At 37.4% G+C, this 23,509-nt stretch overlaps 1 protein-coding gene across 1 annotated transcript; it reads right to left on the reverse strand.

Moving 5' to 3' along the window:
• Positions 1-13,887: 13,887 nt before the first annotated feature.
• Positions 13,888-19,352, reverse strand: hpxa (hemopexin a; the record flags this gene model as incomplete). Its single annotated transcript, XM_079254650.1, has 10 exons — positions 13,888-14,117; positions 15,121-15,262; positions 15,344-15,474; positions 16,114-16,209; positions 16,514-16,726; positions 17,765-17,918; positions 18,250-18,407; positions 18,523-18,600; positions 18,706-18,722; positions 19,294-19,352. The coding sequence occupies 10 exons, from the start codon at positions 19,350-19,352 to the stop codon at positions 13,888-13,890; spliced, it is 1,278 nt and encodes a 425-aa protein (XP_079110776.1).
• Positions 19,353-23,509: the final 4,157 nt, after the last annotated feature.

The following is a 23,509-nucleotide window of genomic DNA, read 5'->3' on the forward strand; positions in this document are numbered from 1 at the left end:
CCAAGTTTCTCGTTAAGTGTGAAAAAACCGGGTTCATTGCACATAAAAGCAGACATCACCGTCCACAATCATCCCTCCGTGCTGCAGACGAAGCTTCTTGGGGAGTATGAATGGACCAGATGAAAAACAATTTCTTTCTTGTTCTTGTTGCTCCATGAGAAGCAAGAAGAACAAACTTCTCGCTTCTCGTGGAGGACGTAACAAGCTTTAGTGTTACCTATTGGTGGTTTTAACATTAATGGGGTAACAATTTCAGAAATGCTCTTGTGTCAATTTGTATCTTTTAATATGCCGTGTGAATTTGAAAGTAAGAGAAAACATCAGCAGACCAGGGTGATCTAGAAGAAGGATCCTCAACCCTGGTCCACAAGGACCGGTGTCCTGCAGGTTCTCCAAGTGTTCCTGCTGGAACACACCCGACTCAGACTCAGACAAGCTCTGCACATGTCTGCTAAATACACATTGATTTAAATCAGGTGTGGTGCAGCAGGGACACTTGGAAAACTTGCGGGACACCGGTCCTTGAAGGCCAGGATCGGGGATCCATGATCTAGAATAAACAACTTACCCAGTTTAATTGCTTTTGCTTTTAACATTTAAAACAGGGGTAAAAATGTGCACAAAAATGCGATATTTCAACCAGCTTCAAACTATAAACAACTTTTCCTTGATTTGTTAAAAAAGATTAAAATAAAACATTTAATTCTCCAGTTTATTAACAATTTCATTTAAATGAAACATTGCTATATTTGTCATCTTTTGCTTAATAATCATAATTTATTTTAAATCAAAATATCTTGACATTTAAAACACACTTGAACAGAAAGGATTCACACGGTCACATAGTTCACTTGTGCTTTGGACTGGCTGTGGTTGTACATCTTTCTGCTGTCAGTCATGGCTGAAATTATCACTAAATAAAGCCAGAATAGTTTGACTTATAATACAAACACAAATTGATGTCATCATGATCTGATGAATAAAAAAACCCCACTAAGATCATAGCAGAGTCTTACTGACAGATCAGCACTTTTTATGTAGAATACATAAATCTATGGCGACCCAAGGCTGGATATTGTTTCCCAATTAGCCAGAATGGCAGTCATTTCTACAGAGACCGTGACCAACATCTGAGACAACAGCCAGTGTATTTAGCAATTAGCTACAGTGTGGCCCAATGGGAGTGGGAGTGTCCTGGCAGAGAGAGAAAACATCAGGGATGAACCTGGAGACTGAGCAGGGTAGAGACAACTAATTTCCCTCAGGAGGACTAAGATGAACACACAAGTAGAAATGCATGAATACAAAACAGACACATACAGACATATGCACACAACCTCTCTCTCTCCCACACACACACACACACACACACACACACCACCTCTTTCTGCTTTTGATAAAATCCCAAGGGAATTCAGGGTTTGCAGCCAGCAGTTGCAAACTGATTGTTGACCAGTGTGTTGAATTTTCACTGTGTCGTGTATCTCTTGTCTAATGAGGCGGTGCCAGTTCCACTAGTTATTTTAGCAGAAGACAGTCGCGCACTGACTCACACTGACATTTATAGGCAATTAGGACCTGAGTAAAGTGTTTGCCAGCGTGCATCTGTGTATGCCTGTGTGTATGTGGTAAGTGCAGCACTTAGGTCAACATTATCATCAGTTCAAAACTGACACAACAGCCCCACAGCTAATTTTGTTTGCATACTGATAATGGGGAGACATTATTTTAATTGTGTTATTACTTGTAGACATTTGGTCTTGAGTATTTTACAAGGTTTGTAACTAGCAAGGAAGTGGGGAGGGGGAGGGGGGCATTTCTATACACACAAAGGTACACTGATAAGACTGTTACTTTTGTAGAAATTATGTTAAATTACTGACAGATATTCATAATGTTTGATGCTTGATTCTGGCTTTATGTTTGACTAATATCAAGTATGTTTAAAGAAAAGTGCAATTTAATGTGTGAGTTCCTGTATTGCCACATAAAATATGAAAATATTCCCATGCTTTTTCCTCTTGTTTTTTTTTGCTATTTTTGTAAGAAAATGGTTGTTTTCATTGCCGAATTGATTCCTGCCCAGTTTGCTTTCTTGAACTGACAGTATTACTGACGTTATCACTCACATTGCATAGTTTCTACCCAAAATCTATTCTAATTATAGCATGTTTATGCCAATTCCTGAAACATTTTTGAGGATGAAAAACACCCAGTAGCTTGTACTTTCAGTCCTCAGATAAACCCATGTCCTTTCTTACAGCCTGTCAAAGGTCACCAAACACAGCTCAGCGGTGTGACAGTGAATGCCTGGACGATCCTGTGTGATGTAATGCTGCTTGCATCACACTGTATCTCCCCCAGCTGATGACAGCCAGTTCTGTTTCCCCTGCCAGCACATCCCAGCTGCTATGAGGCAATGTAGTCTGCCAGGCACAATACGGCATGTCAGCCCTCTAACAATAGAGGACTTGTGCTCCCTGGATGGCATCATTGTCACACTTTTTTTTTCCTTTAGGAGGAGGGGCTTTTGAAGGTTGTTTTTGTTATTGTTGTTTTAGCTTTATGTCTCTTTATCTTAGCAAGTCATTAACCCTTGCATTGTTGAGTGGGAGACAATAGAGACTGTACTTGATGAGGCACTGATCCAGAAAAGAGGGGATGTGGTTCGTGGGAAGAAGAAGTTTGATGGGAGTGTGGGATTATAGAGAATTTCAACTTCAGGTTTAAGGGATGCTAAACTGGGTCAGTGAACCGGGGCACAGTTACAGAAAACTCAAGTCTACTTGGTTTGGAGCATAACCAAAGAACTCTCTTCTTATAAGCTGAATGTGATGCTACCTTTTCATCATAAGCTCAATGAAAATGTGTCACTTTGCGCTACATTTTCACTATATGAAAAGCTTTCTAAATAAAGATAGATTTATTGACTGATAATGTTTAAATGTGAGTTGACACTGTTAAAATCAGCTTATGGCTCACTTAGTGCATTTGTTTGTCTTGCAAGCATACCAAATAAACTAGTTATATCTTAACTGCACAGTCTGCATCAATTAAAACTATTTTCCTCCATCCATCTATTTTCTATACTATTTAGTCCAGTTTCAGGTCACTGGGAAGCTTGGACCCTGTCCATTCCAATCCATTTCATTGTTCAAAGCTAATATATGTAATTTAGGTGTGTACTTTTAATATTAGACTTTAATTCATGGCTTAGAGCGGGGTTACTCATTCCGGTCCGACGAGGGCCACAGTCCAGCAGATATTCCATGTAACCCTGCTCTAACACACCTCACTAAAATTAATGAGTCACTGCAGAATTGTGTAGGTTGTTTCATAGGGATACATAGAAAACGTGCTGATTGTATCTCTTGTACAGGGGTGGGCACTGTCATGGGAACATAAAACTGGTTGTCTTGCTAATTTTGCATCTATCAAGTATAAATGAAAAGCTGTAGAACTTTGTATTTCATGGTGGTGAGAACAGGAGACTCTGTGCTTAACAGACACACCACACTTTTGTGTACTCAGCCCAACACTTTCCACTATTTTCACACAACTGTTTGCTGTTTATTCCACAAACGTGCTTGGGAAGTTTGTGGATGATACCACCATGGTGAGTCCCAAAAAACAATGATGAGACCCAGAGAGAAGACCAGACCTAGTCTTTCAAGCAGTAGGCAATCAGTCCAGTCACAGGTGAGTTAGATGAATCTTCAGCCATGGAAGACAAGAGAAGAGTTGTGGCGAAAATCAAAAAGCACAAGAAAAAACATGAAAACCCAGTGATTCTAAACATGCTAAATCCAGGTAGACCTCTTTTTACATTCACTTTTTTTTCTACCAGAAACTGTCTAAAATGTTTTAGCATGCTATGAAATAAATTGCCTCTAAGGTCTGTTGCTACATGCTAACATTCAACGTACTGTACTGCCTACTGCAGGGGTGCCCAGCTCCGGTCCTCGAGGGCCACAATCCTGCAGGTTTTCCCTGTATCCCTGTTCCAACACACCTGACTCCAACTAATCACTCATTGTGCAAAACATCATTAGCTGTCAAATCCATTTAATGAAATCCAGGTATGTTGGAACAGGGATTCATCAAAAGTGGCCCTTGAGAAGTGACTTTGGGCACCAGTGGCCTACTGTGTACTGTATGTAGCAGTTGGTTTGAAACACCCTTTAAGTATTGGTGACAACATTTCCATCTTTGTAATTGTGACCAAACCAAAACACACACCGCCATTACTGCCGTGGAAGTTTTCAAAGATGCTTATGGGACTGCAACAGTTTCTGTCTGGCCTTGTGATGAGGCAGGTGATCATTATGAGCTTAGCAGATGAGGAGAACAGGTGGAAGAAGTGAGCTCCATCACTGCTTGAAGTTGCTCACATGTAGTGTATTACCTGAACACATTTCCTCTACAATCACTCACAACTTCTGTCCATATACCTTCATATAATAAAGGCTTGAGTCATTCATTCATTCATTTTCCTAACCGCTTAGTCCGATTAAGGGTCGCGGGGAAGCTGGAGCCTATCCCAGCAGTCTTTGGGCGAAAGGCAGGGTACACCCAGCTCGCCAGTCCATCGCACGGTGGAGGTTTGAGTCTTGGTTACTAAAAGCTGCATGTACCGGTGAAGACCCAAGAAGAATGTATCCTTTTTCAGACTTTCAGCCTCACATGCATGTTGTCACAAAGTAACTCCTGTCCCCCCCCCCCCTCCTTTTTGCTCTCCCTTGATATAGAGTTAAAGTCATAATCCCTCCTCCCCTCCCTCACCCCTCCATCTCACCAGTTCCCTTGAGCTTTGCCTGTCCTCATTAGCAGGTATTTTTCCCATGTTTGTTAATTGTGTCCTGGTTTTCGCACCACCTGCCCCTCCCCCCTACCTCTCCCTCTCTTTTCTTCCCCTCGCCACCACCCTCCTGCCTCCCCTGCTCATCTGTGCTCTCTAACAGCCACTAATTGTCATCATAAGGATGTGTTCGCTGTCACAACTGGAGAACAGACTGCAGACCGACAGTGCGCAGCCTGGCTCCTCTGGCCCCTGGAGGCCTCTAAGCTGGTGCCTAGGGGCCCAGTGGACCTTAGCAGGAAGGCTCCCTCTGCAAGTGTAGCTAATAAAGACAGGGTGAGAATGTTACCTGGTATGAAAGAGAGTCAGGGAGCAGACTCAGGAAGGGCAAACTGGGAATTAACTTCAGGAGAGGTACAGCGGCTGCCTAATGAGCTGTAACTCTAACTGTACAATACGTAGTGATAGCATGTAAACAGGAAGTAACTCCTACTGTGGATAATTTCATATACTCAGAGATCTTCAGATGTTTCTGTTTTTCTTCAACTATATTGATTTTCTTATTTCCAACCACTGAAATGTTGAACAGCTTTAAGTTTCAGTAATGATTTATCCTTTTCACCATGTGCACCAATAACTATCAGTGAGTAACAAAGAACTCTGTACAGAGTTCACATTAAAATTATGTCCAAAATATTCTACAATATAATAATGTACTTTAAAATAAAGATATAAATCTCCTGTATTTCATCGTTAAACAATGGAAGCTTCTGAAATTTTGATTTAAACATTGTTTCAGAGACACTTGATAGGTCTGATTAAAGTTGAAAATTGGCATTGTGAAAAATCTTTTATTTAAAGCCACAGACATCTTTCCAGGAAAAAAAATAGCACTTAGACCAAAAAAAAAAAAAAAACAAGGGTAAGAGTTTGTACATTTGTTTAACAGTTTTGTATCTACATTCATCAGTGAAAAAAGATTGGGGTAGTATCACAACAGCTGTAAGAATATTGTGCAGAATTTTTGTCATCTTGTCATTTTCTTTGTCTTTTTTTCTTGCAGTGATCAAATCATGTCTTTCAATTTGTTTAAATGTTCTTCATGTCGCTGCGTTCCTCTCATAGTCCAAAGACAGAAGTTTTTGCCTAACAGGTGATGAAAGTATATCTGTCTTTCCCTGTGTTAGCCCTCGTGATGGCTTGTGGTGACCAATCCAAAATCTACCCCAACTCTTGCTCCTCAGTCCATCAGCTGGTGTCTTATTAAAAGGACAGACACTCCACTGTACTCCAGCTTTGTGGAAAACCCTGGTCTTGAGCACAAATTAACCAAAATGGTAAAACACATGTTAACAAGTTTTTCAAGTTAGCTAAAATCAAATACTTTTACATGTGTAAAATGAATGAAAGATGTCAAATGCATGAAATAATTCATTAGAACACATACTATGAGTTTAAATTTAATAGAATCAATAAACAATTGCCTCAGAATGAGATTTTATTTTATTTTATTTTATTTTAACAATCCCAAGTTTTTCCTCCGTTAAAAGATGTGCTCAAGAAAACATAATTTTTTGTAATTGATTTTATAATATGTTTTTATTAGAGGGTGCAGCTCCTTTTGACTGCAATGTTTTACTAAGAAAGAATTCTTGTAGGAGCATTAATATAGAATTCATGTGATTCATGTGATTTGAAAATTAAATTTTGATCATTCTTCGTATTCTTATGTGTTTATCGTAGCATTTTCAAGGAATAGAATTTAGTAAAAAGCAAAGCTCTTTCAGATTATTTATTCTATTTTTACTTCTTTTTAATTACATTTAGCTGGCAGTCGTGTCTGGCACAGTTTTTGGTTTAATGAATAAAGGTCAGCAGGAGGTTGTAGGGGTGGTTTGGCTACTGTACAAAATCTTCAACCCTCCCATGGTTTGCATTCACTTTAGGCAACAAAGGAACTTAGGTTATTACTGAATAAAAACACTACTTGTTAGTGTTGGATTAATAAACATAACAAATCCCTGTTTTTCTTCTCTGACATCAAGCTATTTCATAGTTAAAAGAATATTACATTGAACTTGAAAATGTTTTTCTTAATAATAATAATGGGTAATAATACTAAATTAAATGTTACAGTATTAATGTACAGTATTTGCAAAGGATACTTCATTTTGATTATTAAACCCAGTCATTTTTCCTATATAACAGAACTGCTGTTGAAATGTAGTTGTATAGAAACATCATTTCAGGGAGACAGCATTGTTGTGTCTATGTTCAAGCGAGCATGTGTCTTATACATGCACATGTTAGTATATGTGTGCGTGTTTGCGTGCAAGTGGGAATTTGTGCTTTGTGGCATGTGTGCTCTCAGCATGGGGCTATGGCGGGCCCCGTGCCGGCCAGCTGGATGCTCAATCTGTTGAGGGGGTCCGCTGCTCAGTGGTGGGAGGTCGGCTGGACCCACAACGACGCCCCGACCATTTGCCCTGGCCTCCCCTCTGACCGGGACGCGCTGCTTGGCAGGCCCAGTCAGGGACTGACAGCTCTGCACAACGCAATCCACAAGACACTGTGAAGGAGGTGGAGGGGGTGGAAGGTTAGACATACAGGAGAGCAGAGGAGAGAAGTGATAGGATAGGGTGTGGAAACTTTAAGGAAGGAGGGGGAGAGAGGGTTCACAGCAAGGCAGTGAACACAGCAGCGCAGCAAAGACCAGCATGATATACCAACTGCAGAGAGGGAGCAGATTGAGACAGACATAAAGGCAGAAGAAAAGTTTAGATAAGAGGCACACGTGACTGTAGTAGTTTTTAATCATGCTAACAAGCCGAGTTTATTTAAATAGCACATTTCAAGTAAAATCTGCTTCACAAAAGATAAGAAAAGTTGATGAAAAGAAAGTATTGAAAAGTGGTAAAGGGCAGCAACAAATGGGAAAATCACAATAAAATTATAATGAAATGATTAAAAGCAAGATGAGTTAAATGTTACAGCACAGATTTCATGCAATGAGAAAACAAATGTTTTAAACCTGGATTTAAAAGGGTCTACATTAGGTAAAAGTCTAATCTGAAATAGCTTGCAGTGGAACAGCTAAATACTACTTCTCCGTGTTTAGTCTGGACTCTGGTCTGGACTATTTGATCTGGGTCTTTAGATGTAGGAGCTCCTGGTTTATATTTGCTAACATTAACTCAAATTGTGTGGTATTAAACAGGTTTCTGAATTCTAGATGAATGTGACTGAATTTAAACCTGTAAATATGGAAACGACTCATTTCTTTTATCTGCAGTATTTTGGACACAGCAGAAAACCTAGACCTGGGTCAGTGATGGAGACCAAAGCAAGAGTGTCAGCTTTTGGTTTGCTGGTTTCACACTTTTTAAACACTTGAGTTCAGCATGTTGGCCGTGCCGTCCCTGAATCAACAACGTATTAGTCATAATAAGGGCCTCATTCGGGGATCCGCTTAATGGGACCCTCGTTCTCAGACATTGTGCTCTATGGAAAAACTGTGAAGTTAGAACCTAAACTCATAAACTTACAATGCTTTCTGAGGTGACAAATTCCAATGATAAGTGGCAAATATTTTTATACTCTTCTTTATTCTGATAGTTTATGGTATTGAAAATTCTCACTACAATAACATTTACTTACTTATTTCAATAATTGAAGTGTCATAAGGGGTTCAGGACCCTGTATTTTCATGCCTACTCACTTAAACCTGCAACATGGTACGTTTAAACAAAAGTCTTCATCTCTCTGACGTTCACCAAACAAGTTCACATAATGTCAAGTCAACCTACTGGAGCCTGGAGGATTTCTGCATCCTGGTAAGCTCAGGAGGAATCAGGAAGAAGTGTCCTTTCCTGTGTTGCACCCTATGTTGTCTCCATACCATAGACTGCTCCATAGATCCAGGTCCCTTTATTTACCTGGATATAGACCTAGACCAGGTGGGTCAAACTCCTGTCACTAAAGGCTGCCATCCTGCAGGTTTTTGTTGTTTCCCTGCTCCAACACACCGGATTCAAATCATATCAATCCAACAGCTTTTTGTCAAGTTTTTCCACAATGATCCATTCATTTCTGTTAGGTGTGCTGTAGTGTAAAAATGGTTCATCCAACCAAGTCTCACAATCTTACATTCAGCAAACAAAAGTTGAGAAAAACTAAAGATACTAAAACAACAGAAACTAAACAAAGATTCAAGAACTGGTCGTGTGGTGGTGCATTTAATGGTAATGTTTAGTAGTAAGTGAATAGTTGGTAGTTCAACTACCACTACATCCCAAGTGGCCTGGCCTTTAGCAAATATCACTTTACCCACTGTCAGTAACATGAATGTTGGTGGTTGGAGAAGTGCCTGTTGCTGGCTGGCACTGTCCCTTCAGATGGGGTTTTGTGAGAGAAGAACAAAACTATGAAGAACTTATTTTGAATTAAGGCAAATCATTTAGTTTAGTTGCTATTGTTTTAAGATATTTTCTTTCAAAGTGAGAAAGAAACAACACTAAAAAGATGCTCTAATAGTCTACTTTTTAGGGTTTCTTCTCTTAGAAAGAACTTGAAATGAGTATCTCACAGCTTCATATTTTGGGAAATCTTACCAAGTCGAATTATTTTACTGCTCTAGTAGTTATTATTTTCCTTGACTATAGTCATATTTTCTTAGATTTATGTGTTCATGTACTCATATATCAGTCATTCATTCATATAAAAAATTTATGCAGTGTCGAACAGGGACACAACAAAAAACCTGCAAGATCGGTCCTCGATGACCAGAGTTTGACACCTGTGACCTAGACCATTCAGAGGACGTGAGTAGCCATACGTATCATTTCAACCAACAATTATTCAAAGATGCAAAGAGGAGCAACCATTGTTATGGAAACAGATGAGGTATGGTGGGTCATATGGTGCACAAGCCCTGGAAGGCTTGAAGAGATTCTTCTGATGCTCCAATTAGAAACAAATGATGATCTCAACAGCAAGAAATCATGTTTTCTATAATTTTACCAACGATGATGAATTCTTCTATATTTTTTTTTACACCGAATCAACAAACAGCTAGTAGGACACTTCAAATTTAAACAAACAGGAGCAAAAAAAGCAGCTGGCAGTCAGTTTATTTCACTATTTTGTTGTGGTTCAGTCAGTTTTCTGACCACATTAAGGGGTAAAATGACCACCATGTTTATTTACTTTAATTTTTTGTGCAGGGATGTGTGTTTTCTGTGTGTATTTACCCAGCCAGTTTGCTGCTCTCTCTGACAGTTTGATGCAGGGCAATGGGGTTACATCTGAAGGAGCGCTTTTAGCGGTCACCAGTCTACAGAGAGGACGCTAGCTAGCACCATCTGGTCCTGAGATCCAACGTTTATCTGGCACAGTCTTGGCCAATGTCCATACCTGCTTGTTACACACTCTCTCTCTCTCTCTCTCTCTCTCTCATACATGCACACACACACACACACACACACACACGCACACGCACACACACACACACACACACACACACACACACACACACATACTTTGTGGGGGTCAAGCTACCCTAAACGGCAGGCTGAGAGCAGATGTCCGTCAACCCTCCCAGTCCAGTTAATTAAGCATCACAAGCAGCAAGGACACAACTCACAAACATACACATACACACAGATGCACACACATGCATTAGCATCCTGTACCTGCCCACAACCGGACAGTCCAACGGCTGTTTGTACCATGTATGCATGGTATGCGTGTGTGTGTGTGAGAGTGATGGACCAAACATGCATTAAGGTGAAAGTCACTGAGGACAAAATAAAACAGGTCAGAGGAACCAGAGGTGACTGTTCGTAACTGGAAAGTTGTGCATCCTCTACTCTGAATGTTTTGCAACCAGCGCAGGTTGTGTGTATTAAAGTATCAAAGTGCAGCTTTAGTTTAACTCAAAAGTCAATTAAAATCCAAATATTATCTATTGTATTAGTTAAAAATGAGAAAATGTTTAAACTGCATTTAGTCCTGAATCAGGAATACGGCTGCAATGACTGTGGATACCAACTTTGGCCCCACATGGAAGCCGTTGGCACAGAAAATGAAACAAAAGATTATAAAATTCCCGAGAAACTGTTATAGTTATTTGCTTGTATAACACTTGCATAAAATTATGCAATGTCTGCACAATGTAATCTTTTTGATGTGTATTGTCTCATTCTATACAAGCATTAGCAGCAAAGATAAATGAAACATCAGCACACTAAACATATGGACATTTGACAAAAGTAAAGAGATTATGCCAAGTTTACACAAAGTACTCATCGAAATAATGTTTTTAGAGTCATGGTGTCCTTAATGCCAAAGCTTACATGCATTTTGTTTAAGAAAAGAAAAAGAAAGTTGCATTGTAATTTTACCACAAAATGTTTCCTGCCTCACCAGACAACTTTATACAATATCAAAGATTATTCCTCTTGACATCTACAGAAGATTTGTTTAAGTTACTTCATGGTTGAGACATTGAGGAGTTTTATTTGTTTACAAAGCATTTTCAAAGAATAAGAAATTCACATCAAACGGTAGCTGCAAACATTAGCACCAGCTATCAAAATCTAGTGTTAGCATGCTCCATCAGCTCTTTCCTTTAAGGGTGCAAGAGATGATCACAGTGGTTTATTTAAAGCCATCCAGTGTATATTGTCTGTACATCACTTTTAATTTGTTTCAACCTTCAAAACAGACAAACATCTTGGTGTTTTTATTCAAGCAAAAATGAGCAAATGTCCTACAGCATAAAAATAGTGCATGCAGTAACCATGTTGCAACATGGTAATATGGAATGATGTAAATATTAACATGGTAAGTTATTAAGCTTTATTCTTACTGCTAACACGAGCAGACAAGAGCAGCATAGATGTCAACCAATTGCTCACTATTGAGCATTCAAATTTAACCACACCAAAAACCCTTCATTGCAGACTTTATCCCACTAAAAGACACTGTTCTAATTTCTTCTGTCATATTTTCCACAACTAGTAGATAAAAATGTTTATTAAACCTAATTAAATAGTCTACTTTGCTGAATAAACTTTGCTGAGTAACGCAGTCTAATAGCAGCCATGATAAAAGGTGTTCAGACTTTTCAAATTCTAAGGAGAGGAAAACATTGCTTGAACAGAATAGGCAAAATGCAATATGTATATATGTATATATATATATATATATATATATATATATATATATATATATATATATATATATATATATATATATATATATATATATATATTAATGTATGTATATATATATAATACTCTTTTTGTTTTTTTCACTTGGGTCATGCAGTTTGCCTGTCCTGTACATCACTGTCCATTCATGACTTAGTATTAATGTTTTAATTTAATTACTAAATAAACTAAAGCTTTTTTCTGTTCAGGATTGTTCCTCTCATTAGACACATTACCCAGTTTTGATGTTGGTGTGTTAATGGCTTGGCAGTCTCAGTAGTTGATTGTGGCATCATATCAAGGCAAGTGAAGGGACTCAGTGTTTCCCCTACCATTGTCATCACAGCATGCCGTTGGGTGAAGTAAGGGATTGTGTGCCCAATGAAGCGTGCTGTTATCAGGGACGTCAGTCCCATCATGATGCTGACATCATTCCATTGCCTCATTTTGAACTGCATGTTGCACTACAGGTCTGGAACCCCAAAATTTCCAGCATATTTCTATTTCTTTTAGCACTGCACCGAAAGTTAAAAACTTTCAGAGCAATGCATTTTTCTGTGACACACTTTGACTATTTTTTTCTTAGGATTTGTTCACCAGTTATAAAACAACAGATTTCTGTCCTCTAATTTTTATGTTTCTCCCACCTGCAATTGGGTCTGCGGGAGATTCTGAAGAAGAATTTACTCTCTCCTAATTTCAGGCTGGCATGTACGCTCCCTGTAGTTACATCCGATCTTATTCTCTGTATACTCCATATAGGATGATGTCACATGTGCACTGGCCAAACAATGTCTTCACTTCTTAATAAAACAAAGCAGAGTTACAGAAAATAAGAAGCAAAAGTTTTACTATTATGGTCAGCTCTTAAAGTGGAACTCTGGCACCCTCTATAGGGGAAAATCTCTATTTATGCCGCTTTAACCATAACTTGTGTTAAATTTTTTAGAAATAGACATGGAAGCTTTACTTTAAATGGCTTTTTGTAATACAAAGCACACCATAAGGAAAAGTAACAGTTATTATTAAACGTTATTAAAGACTGAGACACTAAATTTCCACTTGATTTAAATTATAATTACAACCTCCAAACATTAATGCAAACTAATTCAGCAAAGGAATGTGGACAATACTATTTAGAAACTTTTCAGATGAGTATAAATTAATATGGTGTTACTTGTTTATTATTACATTTATAATAAATATGTAGAGTCATAAACACTTATGAATAACCTGAACATTTACTTATTTTACAAATTAGTTTACCTATTCTTAAGCTTCAGCAATGTTCTTTTATGTGTTGTTATTTGTGTTGTTGCTGTACACTCTGTAACTAAAAACGCATGTTTTTAGTAATAATAAATGTATTAATAATGTATTAGAAAAATATTTTTTTAAAACAAGTTTAAAGTTCTCCCATAAGTGTATAATCCGATTTAATTGTAACGTCTGGAAAGCTTTCCAGGAAATGATTGAGAACAAAAAATAAATTAGCACAAAAAAACTTTCTAAGAATGAACAAAAGACATGCTTTGCCATATTAGTCACCACAATTTTTTTTTATTCACAACAACACTGTGCAAAATGAACCATAGAAAAACACGTCATATCTTTTTTTTTTTTTTTTTTTTTCATAGCATGCTTTGCACAGAGGACCATAGTACGTAATAATGACATGTAAATTCCCCTCCAGAAAAAAAACAAAATTGAGGTAAGATGAAGAAGGCAACCTGTCATCAGTCAGAGCATGTAATCAAAAGTTTAGTGACTTTGTGTGGGGCCTTCTGCCAGACGTTTTCAGTGCTCTTGTTTTTCCATGTTTCATTGTGTTGTATGTGACATCCTGCACCATCCACTCAGTTCAGTCAAGAAAGCCTCTTAATGATCACAGCCAAACAGCTCCAGAGACACCCTATGCTGCTCAGGTAGGGCCCTGGCTGCAGCAAGCACCATGGGGCTCTCAAAGTGATACCAGTGGTTTCCTATGATCACTTTAATTCCTGTAGGACTGCACATGGCAGAATCCACCTTCTTGAAGAGAGAAACTGGTTGTTGATTGCCTGCAACCCGAGGGCTTGCCTTCATATCCACATCGTACATATTCTGATCTGGAGGACAAGAGGCAGTTAGACTCAGGTTGATAACAATGTACAAGTTATCTCATTTCTGAAAAAAAAAAAAACTCCCATTGTACCATGATTTGGTATCTAAACACAACTAAAATAACATTTAAAAAAAGAAAGAAAGAAAAACAACCTAATTCAAATTGTGAGAGCTTTTTGATTAAAAAACTACCTTTGGGAGTACTTTTTTTAAAGCTTTTTGAATAATATTTTTTTGTAGTGCAACAGCAGTACATATATTAGAAAAGACTGCTCTAGAAACTTTAATGTCAATTATATAACTCAGCAAGTCGTTGTCCTTTAAGAATGCCCAGCACAGCTGGTTTAAGCTAATTGCTAACATTAGCTAGTAAGTTTAACTGTGGCTTCAGCTTTAGCATAAATAAGAATGAGTAGCATAAACACTGTTTTAGAAACAGTTTCTGCAACAAGATAGCTTAACAAGACTGTATTTTGTGATTTAAGGTGGCTAAGCTAAACTGTGTTAAGCTGTTAGCATTAGTTAGCAAGTCAAGTTTTAGTGCAGCTTCACTCAATTCTTTACAGAATTTAAAGACAAATATTTTCAAAGGTGAACTTTGAAAATGTGATAAAAATATGATAATGACTTCCATAAAAGTAAAGATAAAAACTGGTTGCGCAGTGTTACTTGTATATCTGCAGTATCTGTCAATAAAGCTTTAAAAGATAAGGGCCAGCCTTAGGCCTACGACAAAAATAAAACATCAACCATTTTCTAATTTTGTTCAGATATGTGAAAAAATATGGATGTTTATGTTTTAAGCTGAAGTTGCTGAAGGGTTGCAGTTCTGTCTACATTTTACTTTTGAAAAAAAGAATAGGTGCAACAATTTCATCAAAAGTGATAAATGAGATAAGTATTCATGCTCAGAAACCTTTCACTCTGAGTGAGCGTGCTTCCAAACAAAAATAATCTCAATGTGATTCATGGACTGTTAGCCGAATCAGTCTTTGAATTTGTTTATACCTTTAATGATGTGAACAGTATCCTTGCAGGCAAATGCAGCATCAATGGGGCCTTTCATGCCCAGCTCTTCTTCTACAGGCTTAGGGTAACCTTCCAGGTGGGTGTGTGGCTCACCAACTTTGTAAACAAATATTTGGTCATCCTGGAGAGAAAAAAAAACTGTGTATTTTGGCTCACAAATGGAGTCAATGACAACATCAGTACAGCTGTTATTTATATTTACCTTGATCATGTAGAGATGATCCTGATAAGAGAAAACAGCATCAACCTCACTGTGCAGTTCTTTAAAGGCACTCTCGATGGTGTCAGCTTTTAGTTCGTCACTGCCCTCGTCTTTACGGATGAAATGGTGGCCTGCAAAACATGGGAATACATACAGCATACAAACATGTGGTGATAAGGTCAACAAGGCAAATTGTTTATCTCTTTAGAGTCAAACAATACTAACACTTTGACAAAGAGAATCAATACAGGAAAAAACAAGTTTTACCAACTCTGCTGGGCCAGAAAGTGGGAACTAATTGAAGAGTACATGTCTCATTTAGATAGTGGGACAAAATTTAACTAATATATATTAAACTATCTGTTGACCAATAAAAAAAATTGTGTGTAAAGTTATGTTTTAATCACACAGACTCAATCATTTGTACATAGCTGCATATTTAAAACATCTTATTGTAAAATGTTAAGGTTGGTTTAGAAAAACTATAGATGGAAAGGAGTTTGAACAGGAATTTAATTTGATGCTGTTAATTTTTCGCTCAAAAATATTTCATTGTTGAATTTGTGGCAAAAATAAAAGAACAAGGAGTTGATCAGTACTAACCAGCGACTGATATGGAAATGAAAGCACTGTTACTGTTGTTTGCTCATTTTGATAAATGAGCAACGCTGACTGTGTAATTAACAAACCATATTCCATTTGTTTAATCTGTAGACTGCTACTGACTATTTAAATATCCCAATTTAGTGTACCCTGTTGTTATATCTCACCTCTGAAGGCATACATGTTTCCAGCATCGTCCGATGTGATGGCATCCAGGTGCACACGGCTGCAGCGCTCTCTTTCCAAATGGTCGCTCTCTTCACCTGAAAAGCAAACACAAAGTCAGAATTAAATATGTATTCATTATTATCATCTGCATTTTAAAAGTAACTCAAACACGTGCAGACTGAGCTGGGATTGTTTTTTCTCAGGTAGCCTGTGACTACTGTGAACTTGTGTCTTCCTGTCATACTTAGAAGATTTAAAACTAAATTCTTTGACATTAAAGAAACACATGCTGTTTTTATCCACACGAAAAGGGGGATAATGGAGGGAATGAACAGTGTAAACAGTTTAATGTGTGAGAGGAGCACGTTTTTATCATTTTGATGTTACTGTCAAACTTACTGAACTTGGAGCACCTCATGAAGTAGTCACGTGCCTCTCTTTGATGTTTGTCATGCACCTCACCAGTCTTTGGCTCAAACTTGGAGAACCTGTGTCCGTGGAAGCAGTAGTAGTGCTCCATGAAGCGGAAAGCAGACGTGCAGTTTGGCATGGACTTGAACTCTTTCTCATCTACAGCCTTGGTTTTAACTGTGTAGTGGTAAATTTCGTCTCCTACAGAAGAAGTAAATACAGTTTTAGATTTTAAGGGGATGCTGTCCAACCTTGGAGGCTGTATTAACAATATGAGTCTGAATTATAGCATCCAATAGCCAGCACTCTAATTTCATACTGAATTCAAATTTACTGCAGATTTTTTGTGCACATTGGTTGTATGTAGATATGTACAACATCTACCATGAAAATATCTTAACTTGAGGGAAACTTAAACAGAGATAAATGCAGCATTTATGGCTACTTTGAAACAGTTCTTGTCTTGTCCAGCATTTAAGCGAGCAGAATTATTTCCTGGATGCTGTGCTCTGCTGAGCTAATTTACTTTGCCAAGGGGAGAATTTTATCTATAATATATAATATATAATGCTCCCCTTGATATTCTGGATTCTTATTTTATTTTTCTATTTATTTTGCGTAATTGTTTGCATTGTTGGACCGGAGAGGATAGAAAAGGGACAGAAAGAGAATCAAAAAGGAAAGAAAACAAACAAAAAAAAAACACCCAATAGAGAGAAAAAGAGAGAGAGAAAGAGATAACAACCTACATACATATGCAAATACATAAGCATACATATACACCCACCTATATATACACATATACATGCACCTATTCACATATACACATTGGAGTCCTGTTCTCCCTGCAGGAGGACGAAGAAAACATCAGTGTCAGGAGAACCAGAAATTAACAAGCTAAATCAGAGAGATAGAAAGAAAACTCGCTGCTGTTAGAAAATAAACCTACAGGGCGACTCAGTGACTGTGTCACATGCAGAACAAACAGAGTGGAACGTGTTCAGAGAAGAGTGATCATGCCAATGTAACCCCGCCCACACAAAGGTAAGTGGCAGGCCAGGAGGACCCCGAGACCTGGGAAGCGGCAGCCACCCCCAAGCACATTTCCCAACCGCCCAACTCCGGAGCCAGCCATGCACCCACTCAGGAGGTGGAGGGGTGGCCCCAGCCAGAGTCCCCCACAGTCAGGAGGAACAGGCCCCAGTGGGCCCAGACCAACAAAGCCTGACACACACTTACCCTTGAAGAAGATGACAGAATCTTCATCACACTCTGGTTTGGGACACTCCACAGCAGCATCCAAGTGGTCGGGAATTCCAGGGAAGACTTCGGAGATGTTCTTGGGGTATCCATCCTCCAGCTTGTGTTGGTAATAGCTGAACACCATATGATCCTGTGGTAAATTTTCATAAATATAAAGTTAAAACTGAGATGATGTCTTGCTTTTCCTGGAAAATCACAGAAACTGTTTAATCTATGGCTTCATATGATTTCCAAGTCTGTCTTTTAACAAGCCGCAACATCCCCTGAATGAGATAGAAAAGGGTTAAATGGTAAAGTCATCATGGGTTGGGCTTATATACATGTAATGTCATTTTACAATACAACTGTCACCTTCCTGGATGCCATTTTTTTTAAACCTCTCACCATTATTCTCACAAATACAGGAAATCACATATACTGGTGACACTCTACTACTTTTTTTTTTTTTTTTTTAACCATACCAGGAAGAAGAACATGCGGTCGTGGTGGGTGGGATCATCCTCATAGTGCATACGGAAAGCATCCTCTACATGGCCCAGGTGGTGATGGTCATCCAACTCTGCAAAAGACTCGTTGGACAGCTCTGCTTTGCCATGGAAGCCCTTGAACAGGTGGTCACCTAAAAAGAAAAGCATGTATTTATTACATGAGCATATTGCGAAAGAGAATAGCATATATTCATGAAGAGAAGTGAAGCTTTATGTAGAGCAACAAGATGCTTTTTCATTACTTACCCTTGAAAAAGTAAGGAATCCCCTCTTCATTCACGGCAACAGCGTCCATCTCAATGCCTTCACAGCGGTCAAGAACGGCTGCAAAATAACAAGGTCATGATTTAAAATAAGATTGTCTCTTAACAGGTAACATGTAAGATGATAGTTTCTTTCTTATCAAAAATGTGCTTTTCAATAACTTACCATGCGCATGTTTATCCCTGTTTGAACGGAACAAAAGGAAAAAACATCATTTCAGATCTGCTCCTTATGTATGCTTTCATTTGGCCCCAAATTTGAAATTAAACTTTGTATTTGAATTGACATCTACATAGTTGCTTTATTAGCAACTTAACTATAAATTCAAATAAAATTTGTCATGCTGTGTACAGCATTTTTTATCAATGGTGGTTGTTTTAAAGGGTTATATGAATAATGTTGAGTTGAGGTTGAGCTGTTAGCGTAGAAAAATGATTGAAATGCAAAAATCTCAACTAAATGTTTTAACTTAATGTTAAGGTTTGGCCATTTTTTTTTCTTTATTTCTTCCTAAAGTAAAAAAGAAATAGTTTAGAAACCTTTTTGGATTTTTGTTGAGTTCATTTAGGGTTAGCTAAAGAGTACAGTAATAAAAAATTAGCTTTTCAAACATGCACTTTACATGACATAATTGAAGCTCCAAAGCTGTGTATTACATAACATAAGCAAGATAAAAGTTTGCCAACAGCTGCATAGGATGGAGAAAACACACAAAGATGGGTTTTCCTTGATGTTAGAAGTGAAACTACTTACTGAGCCCATGACAGAGCAAAGGCTAGGCAGAGACACAGGGTGTGAGCGAGCAGCTTCATGATGAGCTGTTCTCTGGTCCAGGAGAGCTGGAAAAAGGTACTGTGGCTGCATCTGCTGCATCTTTTTATATGGCTGTGTCACGTTGGGTACCAAAGGAGGGAGTTAAGGACAAGGTGCAGAAATGAAGAGTTTATCACAGACGCCCAAAGTATTTGACGTTCCCCAGAGATGTGCCCCTCAGAGCTCTACCCTGGTTTTGTTTCATCCTGGCACAGCAGATTCATAGAATTTAGAGAACTCTGCTTCCACCATGAAAATCAATAGATGTATATCTTGTATCCTTGATGACACATGTTGTCTCATACATGCAAATGTTTTTTTGACAACTGATCAAAGAATACTTTCACAGGATTGATCAGTGTGATATTAGATAGCATACACACACACACACACACACACACACACACACACACACACACACACATATATATATATATATATATATATATATATATATATATATATATATATATATATATATATATATATATATATATATATATATATATATATATATAATGTGTGTATAAAGAGTTAAACAAGGAACTAGTTAGCAGTTAGCAAGTTAGCAAGTTCTAAATTCTGAACTATTTCTGTATCATTTTAAATAAATAAATGTATTAATTACCAACTGTGCTTAAAACATGAAATCTATCCAGACCTTTTATTTGATAATACTTTCAATTATTAAGTGCGTCCCACTTAAATTTTGTGCCCTGATCTGTAGTAAATATTTTGCAGAACATTCCAGAAGTCTGCCAGAGCTGGACCTGCTCTAACTGTGTGGGGTAACTACCCTCACAAAAATAAATAAAAACTGCTGATAGCTGCACTTTACAATCCTCGAAACAGCTGTTGCATAACGTCAGAGAAGTAAACATTGACAGTGATTAAATATTGGCCTCATTATTTGTTACACTCTTTAGTAAATAAAAGACTGGAATTTTGTGCAACCTCCATGTGATTATATTTAAAGACTCATTCTTTCTATACTTGAAAAAATAAATATTTGCAAAAAAAAACAAAAAAAACACAGGATTTGTGTATCAGTACAGTGAATTCTAATGCTCACCGTGGTTATTTCAGATGTTTGAAGAATTTACCTAGTCTGGTTCATGTTGATGACAATAAATCCAATTTAGGGATGTTTCTTCATTAGGTCTCCTGACATTTGGGCGTGACTCTTAGTGGTTCTTCATTCAGATATGGACAAAGAAACATACTGAAAGTACATCCAACTACTGCTTTGTATTTTCATAAAAGTGCTAGCTTTTCCTTTTATTGTACCCAGTGACAATTGGGTAATTATATACTTGATGCATGCACACTACAAATCAGGCTTGCATGGCCAAAATGAACTGATTGTTGCTAATTTTCTAGATTTAGGTTGAATAGCACTTTGGTGATAAATCCTCTTTGTTTTAAAATGTACTTATAAAGGAAAGGATTTGTAAAGTATTTCAGCTGACTCTTGTAGACTCTGATGGACTCAAACAGTTTTGCCTACAGTATATTCAACTTCTAAGAAGTCAGATTTATCCATCAGATAAGAAAAATATATCATAGAGACAATACTATACCTTATTCCTGTTATGAGGTTATATGGATGAGCACATAATGCTCTATTAAGTCTTCTAATTATTACCAAAGACTTACAGCTGAAAATAAATAACGTGACATACTGAACAATCTCTAGCAATTATGATAAAGTTAGTTGGTCAATAATGAATTTAAAACAATCAAAAATAACTACAAAAATTTATTAAATGTAAATTTTAAAGACAAACCTTCATGTTTTTCTTATTTAATTTGTTTAGTTTTTAGCAGCAGCAGAGATTCAGAAGTTTTTTTGTGCAAGCAGCACCATACCACAACTCCTTTTCAGATTTCTTGTATTATTCAGCCATGGAGGTCTGTTCTTTCCACCTGGAAACTAACTAGCCTTTCCCAAGATCCTCATTTTCTTAGATCCTCATATGTCTTCTCATGTCACACAAGCTGAATCATCAACTTGACCACTAACTATGTGTACTTTCGCTTTGGCCTCTCTCCAGTAATTTAATTGTGAATATGAGCTTCTTTGTGTTAAAGGTTTCTTACCAGATCAAAATTGTTAGTAGAGTGACTGTTTAAATGGCTTTCTGGCTACTGAATATTGTGTAGAGGGAGCAAAACTACACAAACTTTACTGTTGAGCAACACTGCTGCAAGAGGTCCATGCAATTAGTAACTGGGGCTAAGGCCTTTACCTTGACTGACGCATACAAGCATCCAAGTATGTCACGTTGTGCACGTACAGTTGCCACAATATCTGAGGCTCCTTTTGTTTGGCTCATGGAATCAGATGAGTCTGTTATGTAAATCTCTTTGCAAAAAAGAGGGATTTTAAGGTTAAATATTCTGCAGCTGCACAAATCATTATGAGTTCTTCCCAAAAGATGCATTTGGTCACCTGATATTTCAACACTTTCCATCTGAAATGTTGTAATAAACACTTGTTTCAAGTGCAGAGTCTCAGCATTAATTTAAGCAGGTTGTTATTTATATATATTCCCAAGTACAAAAATCAAACATCACTTTCCCAGTTTCAAATTGAAGTTTGTCAAACTGATTGTAATGTGAAACAAAGCGTCTGTCATGTGTCAAAACTCCTGAAATCTGTTTGGTTATTTGAAAAGGAAGAAGCTGCAAGTGTAAAATGAATTTGTAGCAAAACTGTGGTGTATTTTTTAAAACTGTAAAGCAAATCTGATCTGGTCGCACAGCAGAAAGTTTAATTTTAACTTTGGTCCACACCTAAAAAATGAATTTATTTTTATAATAAAAGCTAAATAGATAAAAAATAGATCCATATATTTGCTTTCTGGCCTACAAAACATGCTAATGATTTACATTATGTGAAACTCAGATGTTTAAATAGTAAAAAAATGTTAAATGTTTACATCTCTAAAGATATCACATATTTTTATGTTTATCTGTAACGTAAATGTAATGTAAAAGTGAATCAACTGTAATATTGGAAATGCTGGCAAAGAGATCCTGCAGAGTGTTGCAAGCAAAGGAGCCTCTGTCCAGTAGCAACATTGTTGAATATTTTTTTATTTTCCAACTTTGGAGTCAATCCCAGTTGTTTACTGCTCGACAATATGAAAAAATGAAAGCATGGCAACCATAGTAATAAAAAGTGATTGAAGGCAAAATGCACATGTTTGTGTTGAATAATGAACAAATATATTGGTATTTGGGGCACTGAATTTACATGTTGACAAGATGCCTGTACTACAGGTTTCCCTGTGGAACTGAGCTGACAAGCTAGCATGTTTCAGGATTTTCTATTTAATAAAGAAAATCCATCATAAAATTTAAACCTTTAATAAGATTCAAAAGCACAAAGTGGGGCTTCAGTTTGCAAGCACATCCATAAAACAGAAGTTCCTCATTTGCTAAACATGGCTGCCATTAAAACCAGAAGTCATGTCAGTTCATGTAATAAAAGCTGATTTGTTACGCTGCCAACTTTATTTTTAAATTCCTCTCTGGGAGAAAAATATCATTTTATTTCAATTCAAATCATCAAGAGTTTTCCAGTGAACAGTAATGATTGCTTTAACTTTAAAAATATATTACTAACCTATGAAAATGTTGCCATACTTCTATTTCTGTAAATCTTACAAGTTCACGTTTCATTCAAAACATCACTGCAAACACCTCCACACACACCCACACAATTATAAAATCAGAGAGGTCCCACGTATCCACAAAGAAAATCAATCTGCTGACAAAGTTCTTTGGAACAAACTGCAACAGCAGGGGAGGATTTGGGAGTGTGTTCTGCACAATCAAATATTTGTCTCCATAGTACAACAATGATTAAACTGAGCACAGTGCCGACTAAAACTGTTAGTTTTAATGACAACCTACCACGCTTGTGTTTCTGAACAGTTTCTATTCTCTTTTCAACTGTGGGTGATATTTTTATATTTCACAAGCACTAAACTTCAGACAGAGAACACATGAATGATACCACAGATCCTCGATACGATCCAAATGTGCAAGTCATATAAAACTCCTCCACCTGTGTGTGTGCTTTTTTCACAAAAGGGGAAGCAATCATCACCCTTTCATTCAACTGGAGGGTTAATATGTCACAGTTCAT

This window comes from Telmatherina bonti, assembly GCF_933228915.1.
Source record: "Telmatherina bonti genome assembly, chromosome: 15".
Taxonomy (NCBI): Eukaryota; Metazoa; Chordata; class Actinopteri; order Atheriniformes; family Telmatherinidae; genus Telmatherina; species Telmatherina bonti.